Source organism: Sus scrofa, chromosome 15, assembly GCF_054392235.1.
Source record: "Sus scrofa isolate SSC_HxYL_T2T_F1_AM1 chromosome 15, Sscrofa_HxYL_maternal_Yorkshire_Landrace_v2.0, whole genome shotgun sequence".
NCBI classification, from domain to species: Eukaryota; Metazoa; Chordata; class Mammalia; order Artiodactyla; family Suidae; genus Sus; species Sus scrofa.
In genome coordinates, this window is record NC_139397.1 from 91,787,313 (window position 1) to 91,799,555 (window position 12,243).

The window sequence follows — 12,243 nt, forward strand, 5'->3', positions numbered from 1 at the left end:
GTAGGCATTAATTCTACACTACCAGCCAGAGGATGATAAAGAATACACCAATTTTTATTTTAAAAATTTCAATTCACTGAAGAATCTGCTTGATGAAGTGGTATGCTATTCCACAAAATACTGACCCTGGGATACAATTATTTTTAATATTCTATAGGACAAAATAGGAGGCATGCAAAAAGCTGCATACTGAAATCTGATGACCAACTTATGGAAGAGCACTTGAATGACTGCATTGCGAACTGAACTTTTTTCATGTGCTTTTTTCATGGAATGCTATTTCTACTTGAAAGAGCAACTGTAGACAAACCAATACTATTCAGACTTGGGCATACAACATCTCTTAAAAGAATAACAAAGTGAGCCTAGCCCTTGAAGAAAAATAATGACAGTAATTGTTATCAAGGATAAATTTTGTGCTCTCGAACAAAAGTTAGAGTTTTTAGTTTTGGAAAGTTGTGTCCACCATCATGAGCTGGATAGCTTCCTAATTATTATTTAGAGATTTTCCTGATGAGAATAATAGTAATATTAAAAATGTGATTTTTAAATATTGTATAATGAAACGTGTCATTTGGATCTACATAAAATAAGGTACTAAACTTATTCATGTATGATGTTATAAAATTATGCATAGGTTAAAAAAAAGATCCATCCAAAGTATAAGGTGTACAAATGGATTACAGTATAGCAGAATACCGAAAGTTCATGTTCCATATCGCAACTAAGAAACTGCTATTGCTGAGGTTTAGTGTAATCTCAAGAAAAATACCTAAAATTACCTTTAAAAGCTATTATAAAACTCCTTTCCTTTACAAGTACTTATCTGTGTCAGGCCAAATTTTCTTCATATAATTCAACTTAAACAACTTAACACAACAGATTGGATAAAGAAGCAGATATGAGAATCCAGCTTTTTCCATTAAGGCAGACATTAAAGAAACTGTCAAACATTTAAAACAATGCCATTCTCTGCACTATATTTGTTGGAAGAAAATAGATATTTTCATTAAAACATATAATTTATGTTAATGTATAATGAGTTTACTGTTGTTTTAAAATGAATTAATAAATATTTTTAATGTTCAGTTTCAATCTCTAACATGAAACATATCAATAGGTATATAATCCACATAAATAAAAGGTTTTTGTAATCCTCAATGATTTAACAGTGTACAGGGCTCCTAAGGCCAAAATACTGCTCTAACATAACACCTAAAAAAATAAACTAAAGATGTATAGCTGGAAAACCCATAGAGAAAATAAAAGAACAGATGAGCCAAAAAATATACAGAAATAAAACCAGATGGTATTAACCTTCAATGCTACCAGGACTGGATGTTAGCTTAAATTTCTTTCTCTATCTCTTTCTCTTTCCTTTTTGGTGCTATCTTAATAGATCTAAAAAGGTACCAAATTGTTTTGATTTGTATTTCTCTTACTGTTGTATATCTTCCTACACGTTCATATGTACTTCCTCTGGGCCAACTTTCTACCCATGTCTGTTACCCACTTACCCATATAACAAAAGGTTTTCATGCTTTTCTAACAATATAACAGGCACTCAAATGTTAACCTTGATGTATGGCAGTAGAAAATAATTTACATTTTCTGTGTCTCTCAGTTTTTGTATCAGTTAAGTAAATATTCTTCCCAAAACAGGGTACAATTAAGATTATGTACTTTGAAATTATAATTACCTTACTTCATCAAATCTAAGACCAATTATAATTGTAAGATGCCATCAATTGCAAGAAATACCATGATTTCAGAGATGTTAATTGGTGAAAAAAAAACGTGATTCTCACATGGATAAAATATAGTTGCTATGGGTATATTGGTGAATAGCTGAACTAACTTCAATTAAATCTTTTCAACTATTGACACTAATTTATATTTCTGACTCCTGGCTTTCCACTTATCTTTTTGGCTATACTAAATATTTCAGCTGATTATTCTTATTAGCAAATCAGTTTCTTACTTCAGAATGAGCAACTTACAAAAGACACAGAGAAGAACCAATGCCTTCCCATTTCTGCGTACAATGGAGTAGAGGTCACAGCTGTTGGAAGAAACCAACATTCACTTCTCTCGTTACACATTTATTGAGAACCTCTACCTATCAGGCATTGGGCTGTGAACTGGGAACATGAAAATGAAGATTTGGTAGAATATAAAATTGCTAAGAAGATGAGGAATGGTAATTGGTTACAGATAGGCAATAAGATGGGAGTAGGTTCATGGGGAGGCATTCTTTCTAAAAAATTCAAATTCAAATACTACTAATGCTTATAAAATATGAAGTTTTGACTCTATCCTACCTCTCATCTCTATGCCCATCCTGAGATAAACATTGTTATCAGTATGATGTGGACCTTTCCAGATGTTTCTCTATGCATATAAAAACAGATACATATACACACATAGCACACGTACATCAAAACCAATTCCTTAATAAAAATGAGACCATACCAGAGATACTTCTCTGCAACTTGCTCATTTTGTTTAATGACATATCAAAGTTATTTGTTGATATCAATACACATGGATCTTATTTTTATTCACTGTTGCGTTATTTTCCAATGTAAGGATGTAACCATATTTTTAAAATGGCTTTACTGAGGTATAACTGACATATGGCATATACTTAAAGTGTACGACTTGATGTTTTGACAAATGTAACACTCATGAAACCATCACTACAATCAAGATAATGACTATATCCATCACCCTCAGAAGTTTCCTTGTGCACTTCTGAAATTCCTCCCTTCCACTTCTCCTCCTCTTCCTGCTCCACTGACAACCACTGATCTATTGCTTGCCTCTATAGATTAGTTGGCATTTTCTAGTAGAGTAAAACTACAATATATACTCTATCTCTAGCTTCTTTCACTTAGCATAATTATTGTGAAATTCATTCAAGCTGTTATATATTCCTTTTTTTTTTAAATCTTTTTTTTTTTTTTTTGAGGTGGGGGGAGGGCCTGCATCTGAAGCACTCGAAAGCTCCTGGGCCAGGGACTAAACCTGTACCACAGCAGTGACCCAAGCCACAGCAGTGACAACGCTGGATCCCTCACCTCCTGCACCACAAGGGAACTCCTGTATTCCTTTTTATCAGTAATATTCCACTATATAGAAATACCACAATTTGCTAATCCATTTACTTGTGGATGGACATGTTGTTTCCAAATTTGGCTATGAACAATCCTGTCAAAGTATCTGTATGGACATATGCTTTCTTTCTTTTTCTTTTTTTTTTTTTTTTTTGGCCTCACCCATGGCATGTGGAAGTTCTGGGGCCAGGGATCAAACCTGAGCCATAGCTGTGACAATGCCGAATCCTTAACTGCTAGGTCACCAGGGAACTCCTGAACATATTTCTTTTCTCCTGGATAAATATTTAGGAATGGAATAGCCTAAATCACATAGAGGGCATTTATTTATTTATTTTCCCACTGTTCAGCAAGGGGATCAAGTTATCCTTACATGTATACATTACAATTACATTTCCCCCCCCACCCTTTGTTCTGTTGCAACATGAGTATCTAGACAAAGTTCTCAATGCTACTCAGCAGGATCTGCTTGTAAATCTATTCTAAGTTGTGTCTGATAAGCCCAAGCTCCCGATCCCTCCCACTCCCTCCCCCTCCCCCTCCCATCAGGCAACCACAAGTCTCTTCTCCAAGTCCATGATTTTCTTTTCTGAGGAGACGTTCATTTGTGCTGGATATTAGATTCCAGTTATAAGTGATATCATATGGTATTTGCCTTTGTCTTTCTGGCTCATTTCACTCAGTATGAGATTCTCTAGTTCCATCCATGTTGCTGCAAATGGCATAATGTCATCCTTTTTTATGGCTGAGTAGTATTCCATTGTGTATATATACCACATCTTCCTAATCCATTCATCTGTCGATGGACATTTAAGTTGTTTCCATGTCTTGGCTATTGTGAATAGTGCTGCAATGAACATGCGGGTGCATGTGTCTCTTTTAAGTAGAGTTTTGTCCGGATATAGAAGGCATATATTTATTTTTTAAAGAAACTGCCAAGCTATTATCCAAAGTGGTTACACCATTATATATTCCACCATCAGTGTATGAAAATTCTAATTCTAGCCTGGGAACTTCCATATGCCATGGATGCGGCCCTAAAAAGGCAAAAGACCAAAAAAAAAAAAAAAAAAAAAAAAGAGGAAAAGAAAAAGAAAAGTTCAGACTATATAAGAAAAAATTCTTGATATCTGAACTCTATTGGGATTCTGAAAACAGTCAATTATTTAAATAGGATATATAATAGAAAGCCATGCTGCAGGATATAGGTTCTACTATGGATCTATAGAGAATTGCTTAGCTCAGTGTTTTTAAACTAAAGTGACAACATGTTTTATGAGTTATAAAATCAACTTAGTCTACCTACACTTAAAAAGATAAACAAAAATGAAACAGAAAAGAATAAATGGAAATTATCAGCACATGTCTCACATGGTAAAACTGTATAGGAAACTTTTATTCCTATTTCATATATGTGCATGTGCTATGTGTTTACACATTGGTCCATGATGTAAATTGTACTTCTTACTGTGGACCATGCCAAAAAGCCCAAAAGCTGCTTGCCTAGCTGATTTTGTCTAATGATAATACAAGTGCTTACCACTTCCTTATAAATTTCAGGGGTTCCCTGAAAAGTTTCTACACACTTAAACTAGGAACAATGTGCAATAAAGAATGATTTTTCCAAGTAACAGTGTAAGTTGCTCAATGTAGACAGATGTCTGGGAAATGTCTCACTAACATTCTGAATATAGTTTCAGGTCAGTGCCCACCAAATTGATAAATGTATAAATGATAAACTAAGTATAATTAAAAGACTACAAGCAGTATACAAAGTGGTTCAGTCACTGTGGAAGAGTTTGGCGGTCCCTCAAAAAGTTAAATATATTGGGAGTTCCCGTCGTGGCACAGTGGTTAACGAATCCGACTAGGAACCATGAGGTTGTGGGTTTGGTCCCTGCCCTTGCTCAGTGGGTTAACAATCCGCCGTTGCCATGAGCTGTGGTGTAGGCTGCAGACGCGGCTCGGATCCCGCGTTGCTGTGGCTCTGGTGTAGGCCGGAGGCTACAGCTCCGATTCGACCCCTAGCCTGGGAACCTCCATATGCCGCGGGAGCGGCCCAAGAAATAGCAAAAAACCAAAAAAAAAAAAAAAAAAAAAAAGTTAAATATAAAATTACCACATGACTCCACAATTCCATTCCTAGGTATATTTCTTAAAGAGTTGAAAACAAGGACTTAAATAAGTACATGTACACACGTGTTCACAGCAGCTCTATTTACAAGAGCCAAAAGGCAGAAATTGCTTAAATGTCCATCAGTGAATGAATGGATAAACCAACTCTGGTATATATACACAATGGAATATTATTCTGTCATAAAAAGGAATGAAGCATTGATACATGTGTAATGCGGATGGGCTGCCTAGATTTTAGGCTAATTGAAAGAAGCCAGACCCAAGAGATCATACATTGCATGATCTCATTTATACAAAATATCCAGAAGAGGTGACTCTGTAGACACAAAACACAGATTAGTAATTGCCAGGGCTCAGAACTGTACATGAGTATAAACTGCTTAACAGTTAAGGGATTTTGCTTTAGAGTGATAAAAATGTTTTTGAATGAGTTAGAGATGCTGCTTACACAATGTTGTGAATGAAACTAATGTCACCGAATCGTTCACCTTAAAATGGTTAACTTTATGTGAAATTCATTTAAACTATTAAGAATTAAGAGCCCATAGGCAGATGTAAATACTAGCAATACAAATATCCAGATACTTGAGGGCAAATATTATTCAGGATATTAGAAATTTAAAAAAGGGTATTTTTATTTCTTCTCATAAAAATTTTGAAAAGAGGTTCATATATAAATAGTTTTTACTGACTAAACTAGAAGCTAAAGGGAAAGTGAACTATAGACAGTTCTAACGTCTCTGAGAGAAAACATGTGTGCCTTTAAAGAAATATCTTAAAGAATCAAAATTCAGCACAAGAAAACATTATTCTTTATATAAAGGAGGAAATGAAAGAAGAGAGGACGTTTTTTTTGGTCTCTTTAGGGCCAAACCCACCCGCATATGGAGGTTTCCAGGCTAGGGGTCAAATTGGAGTTGCAGCCGCTGGCCTATGCCACAGCCACAGCAATACCAGATCTGAGCCGCGTGTGCAACGTACATCACAGCGCACAGCAACACCTGATCCTTAACCCACTGAGTAAGGTCAGGGATCGAACCTGCGTCTCCATGGATACTAGTCAGATTCATTTCCGCCGAGCCATGACGGGAACCCTGAGAGAACTTTTGGACAGAACTTTGGACCTGAATTAAGGGGAAAGTAAACCTGTCCTCTGGTTTTCAGTTTAACTTACATGTCTCCTCCTCAAGCCAAAAAAAAAAGGAGGGGGTGGAGGTAAGGGGGGTGGGGACGCAGGAACGTGATGTGAAGCAATTACATGATGTGAAGCAATTTCCTCCCTCCTCCTTTGGAGGAAATTATTGTTATGATTATTAGAGTGTGTCTTTGAAGTGAGTTCACTGGAGATATCCTGGCACAGGCAGGATAACCTCTTGGAGGGTACGTTATGGAGGAGGATGGATTAAGAGAACAGATCAAGGTTTTTCAAATGGATCAACTGACCCCTAAAGGTCCTCTAAGCTGCTGGAGTGAGGGAGGGGTGGGAGAGGAAAAGGGAGGTAGAGCTGTTGACACCTTAAGCCTCCAGGCCCACTTCACTCAGAGTAGGGTTTTTTTTTAACCTTTTAAATATTGTGATTGTAATGTTAAGACTTCACTTATGAGAAAATTCTGCTCCTAAGGAAAAGCTTGGAAGTTCCTGGTGTGGCTCAGCGGGTTAAGAACCTGACTAGCATCCATGAGGATGTAGATTTGATCCTCACTCAGTGGGTTAAGGATCTGTTGTTGCCTCGAGCTGCGGCACAGGTCACAGATGTGGCTTGGATTTGGCATTACTGTGGCTATGGCGTACGCCGGTAGCTGCAGCTCCAACTGGACCCCTCGCCTGGAAACTTCTGTATGCCATGGGTGCAGTCCTTAAAAAAATAAAGTTTGAAAACCACTGGACTGGCTCAAGGATTCCTAAACCCGGCTACTCAACAGGTTTACTCAAAGAGCTTTTTCAAATGACAAACTCCTGGGCCATACTTCTAGACCTAGTGAAATAATAACCTTCCAAGGGATTCTTGGGCAGCAGCCCTAAGCTAGGCCACAGTGTTTGAGAGGCACTGAGCCAGATGACCCCTGCCTCCCTGAAAGCCTATGACGACAGAACTTAAACGTGCAGGCAGGAACCTTGGGCAAAAGAACTGGTGGTAGCAGATGGAAAAAGAGATGCAGACAACTAACTCTTTAGAGTCTAATGACAAAGAAACAAAAAATAAACAACAACAACAACAACAACAACAAAACCCTGGCAAATGAGGAGCTTGCCTAGGATCAGAAGTTCTTCTGGAGGTTTAACTGCTTGGCATTTGTCTCATAGCCTATTATAACTGTCCAAATTAATGATGATAGGTAAAATGGTTTAATTCAGCAACCTTCAAGAAAGTCTAATGTCAACCACACATGTAATTTAAAATTTTCTAGGAGCCACGTCAAAAAAAGTGAAAATAAATTAATTTTAATAATACATTTTATTTACTTCAATATATGAAAAATGATTTTTTAACATTTAATTAAGTTCAAAAACTATTAATGATATATTTTACCTCTTATTTGTATTAAGTCTTCAAAAGATTATAGCACATCTCAATTAAACTAACAAGGTTTCAAGTGCTTAATAATCACATGGGGCTAGTGGCCACCGTATCATATAGTGTAGGACCAATTCATAAAAGGTCAATCTATTTCCTTTTAAAATTGAAATTATGTTGCAGCAAAAACACAAGAAGTCCATGAATCACCTTCCAAGCTTTAGAGGCGCTGCTCTCAAAAATAGTCAGTGAAGAATTTTGTCTGCAGATATCATACCCAACCTTACATCTTCAGCCCTCCCTCTCTCTTCCTAGCAGTGGAGTCTTGTGTTCTGGACATTTTTCTCAGAATGTCTTGCTCCCAAAACCTATTAAAAATATTTTAAACTAAATGCACCATCTTTGGAGTTCCCATCATGGTGCAGCGGAAATGAATCCTACTAGGAACTATGAGGTTGCGGGTTCAATCCCTGGCCTCTCTCAGTTCATTAAGGATCCGGCATTGCTGTGGCTGTGGTGTAGGCCAACAGCTATAGCTCTGATTTGACCCCTAGCCTGGGAACCTCCATATGCTGCAGGTGCAGCCCTAAAAAGCAAAAAAAAAAAAGTTAAATGCACCATCTTTATTCCAAAATAGAAAAAAAAAATCAATGTACCTCTTGAATTTTTCTATTTCTATTAGTCATCTAGGATCAAACCTTCAGAATCAAATGTTTCCTTTTCCTTTATTCTACAAAAGCACTAAGTCCTCATTTTTCTTTCTTTGCCATCTCTGTCTCATCAGCCCTTCCTGACTCCTAGTTCCACCCACTGATCTGCCCAGTATACTATTACCTAAATACTTACACTTAATATAACATGTATAACAAATGCCATTTCTCTTCAGGGGCTCTCTAATACCTCTCACTGAAGCTGCAAATTTAAGACCACACACTATCTTGCTCCTGCCCCCACATGGCCTTTATCATCCCAACCTTACTATTTACCAACCCCCTGGGAGAGCCTTTATTTTAGGCAAAACATCCTGTTCTGAATATGCCTTACACTCTCTCATCTCTAGGTGGTATGACTCTCTACCCACCTAGAATGACCTCAGTCCAGCATCATCATCTATCTAAGTCATTATTCCGCAAATACTTATGTGTCAGGCACTATACTAGGTACCAGACACGTTTCCATTTCCCCACTTAATTCTTCCTTTATATGCCAATTATACCTCAATAAAGTGAAACTAAAAATAACACAATTTAAAAAAATCTTCCTATGCCAAAACAGAAATGGTTTTGTATTGCTGAGTTGTTCTTACAGAGACTCAAGCCTGAAAAGAACACACTGGGCCTTTATAATTTACTCCCTTATATTGATAATTACCAATTTTCCCTATAAATATCCATTTATCTTTACAAATAGCAGGTGGAATTCCTAAAAGCATGGATTAAGGTCAAACCAATGCATTCTCCCTGGTTCTCAGTAAGCAGCAGGTACAGAGTACACATTTGCTGGTAAGTACTGGCAAGAGGGAAGAGTCTGTGGGGCTGGAGGAGGGCTGTACCTAGAAAAGAGGCCCCCTTGCTGATATGCTGCCAAATCAGCATCAGAGATGAGTGGAAAAGGGCCTGCAAAAACCCTAAAGCTGAGGAAAGCACTTGGGAACCTTCACTTTTCCAATTCTATTTGCAAAGAAATTCAGAACTGGCAACACTTAAGTTAGGGTCAGTTACCCTGGCTTCTGAACCTCAACAATGTAAGTTAAGTGTTTGGTTTTAAAAACCCTTTTCAGGCACTAAGTGAAAATAGTAACACTGGTGATGCTTAATGTACCAACATAATATCAGACCTAGAAAGATAACTCACCACATGTTGTGTTCAAAAACTTTAGCTGGGTCAGTTAAAATCCTTGATCCCAGAGGGGCCGCTGGGTGATAATGACTTTGGTACCTGTGCGGCAGCTTTCTTATTCTTCGACAGGAAATATAATTTCTCCACATCACACTCAGTACCTGGAAAGTTACAATGATTAATTGGTCAATATAGATTACACAGTATAATGTTTATCTAATAGCTAAAAACAGGTATAAAAAGGTTTATAAAGCTGAGAAAGGACATGAAAACTAAAAATTTTTAAATGAAAGATGGGCATGATAGCTTCTCTCCTACAGCATTTTTTTTTTTTTTCTTTTTATAGTCACACCTGTGGCATATGGAAGTTCCTGGGCTGGGGTCAAATCGGAGCTGCAGCTGCTGGCCCACATCACAGCCACAGCGATGCCAGATCTGAGCTGCTCTGTAACCTACACTGCATCTCACAGCAATGCAGGATTCTTAACCCACTGAGTAAGGCCAGGGATCGAACCAATATCCTCATGGGTACTGGTTGGGTTTGTTACCGCTGAGCCACAACGAGAACTCCTCCTATAGCATTTTTCAGGCCAAGAGAAGGGAAAAGAATATCTGGAGTGTGAAACCCTGGCTGGCATTCTTTATTAGTCACAGTCTTGACCAACTTTGCTTTGTTTGGAATTTGCTTATATAATTTTTAGCAATGGTCAAAGCATGTAAGCCCAGAAATCTGGACTTTGTATATTAAAAAAGCTCTGTAAAGTGATTTTATTATTTTGTTTTGGGAATTCTAGGCAAACATAGTTCTGGGATTACATGATAACTACTAGACCCAAAAACCCAATAGGAGCAGAATAAGAAAACGAATGTATTAGATCTCATTCTTTGGGCTAAGCTGAATAATATGAAAATTATTCAAATAAATAAGTAAATACTGTATTAAGATATGATCTTAGCAATTCTTAATTCTAACAAGCCTGTATACATACATTTTAAAGAATAGTCAGTAATATGTTTGCAAAGTAGATTTCCCTGCATAAAATAAATGCTTAAATTCTGTCTCAAGAGGAGACTCATCAGCTGATTAGCCAAAACTACCCTCATTTCTGGAAGAATAACTTAAACATTTAAAGAGTATGATAATTTAATTACGTATTGGTATATATATCAGTCTAAAATCTTTATAAAAGTATCAAATAGCAGCTCTAGAGAGCTTGCTTTTTCCAATAAGAATCCACTGTAATACCACTCGGCATTTCACCCCCATTCAGTTTTTCATCACAACATTCAGCCTAATGGTGTAAGCTGTCAGGTAGAAACAGATGCTAAAAGGTGTATATATATAATATGCATTAGAGACTATCCAAGATGCCATTAGGCATAAAAATGACATGTATTCTATATCTTTTAGCACCTTACAGAAAGTCATTGGGTTTTAAGACTGAATTCCAAAACAAACTGCAGAATATCAAAAACATTTCATTGTGATTTTAAACATAAAATTTAACATTTTTCTTTAAAAAAAAACAAAAAAAAAAGGCTTAGTTATACACACCAAAAAGACTGTAAGGTTCCATTCAAATGTGATGAAGAGTGATGAGAAATGAAACATTTGATTGCTAGTGCAGATCTCCTGTTTCTTATTTGTTTTTCCTTCTCCACTAAAAGCAAGCTCTTTGGCAGAGGCAAAATAAAATCAAATGCTCCGCCTACCACTACCTTTCCTCTGATGTGCCTTTGTTCTTTTCTTCTGCTGCTGTTCCAGTAAGACTAACAAAATCCTTACCAGCACAATTATTTTTAGAGCTCTCTTTCTGCAGCGAATATTATTCATAAAATCTCCTACATGCTGAAGAGTAGAAAAGGATCACACTTTAAAAAAAGAGGCAATTCCTGCTCAAAAGTATAAAATGATGTAAATGTTTTCCACCCAGGAAAGCCAAATCAAAATGAAATTTCAATCCTTCAAATAATCATGTGATACTTATCTCTATCCTATCTATATATAGAAGAGGAAGAGAGGGGGAAAAAAGATATGAGTTTCTCTCTTTATAAATGACCAAGAATCTATATGGACAGCAGGAGACAAAAAAGTCATAACCAGACTGGATATTAGGCAATTCACAAAAATGTCAGGGAATTGTGTGCCTTGCAAGCTGCTAGCCCATAAAATAAGTATGGCATGGCCAGGGCCAAAATATGTGACAATTTGTCCTGCTTCGGCAGCTGTTTTACTAATTAACAACACAAACATCTTTATCCATTTCATTTATTTACTATCTGTAACAGTCACACACAGCCTTGCATTGCTCTTTATCATTTTTATTATATAATCATACAGTAAACATAAGTAATAAGTTTAATGTAGACAAATACATAATAACATTATATAAATGCCTTCTCAACTAAATTGCAAACTTCTAAGAGCAGCACTGAGCTGCTTGTGAGTTGTATGACTGGTGACCCAACAATGATACTTGTCTTGACATAAATTAGGTTGGAAGGAAGTTACTTCATATTTCTCAAGGTTGCTCCTTAGATCCTTGCAGTGTGGAAGAAGGAAGTGACAGAAGACTGTGACGGTATGCAAGCAGCTATCCAGTTTTAGACTGCAATGATTAACAAATATGTGTTTT

General features: G+C 36.8%; 1 protein-coding gene across 27 annotated transcripts in view; it reads right to left on the reverse strand.

The window, feature by feature from the left end:
* METTL8 (methyltransferase 8, tRNA N3-cytidine) overlaps nt 1-12,243 on the reverse strand; it is an 87,996-nt gene that overhangs the window by 35,776 nt on the left and 39,977 nt on the right. For 26 of the 27 annotated variants that reach the window (XM_005671965.4, XM_084999497.1, XM_005671963.4 and 23 more), the window contains one exon: nt 9,623-9,768. In XM_005671965.4, the coding sequence (XP_005672022.1) occupies nt 9,623-9,756 (134 nt within the window). In that variant the 5' untranslated portion in view covers nt 9,757-9,768. Of the gene's footprint in view, nt 1-9,622; nt 9,769-11,162; nt 11,300-12,243 lie in introns of those variants that run through there. The other variant, XM_084999485.1, reaches the window with a different exon arrangement.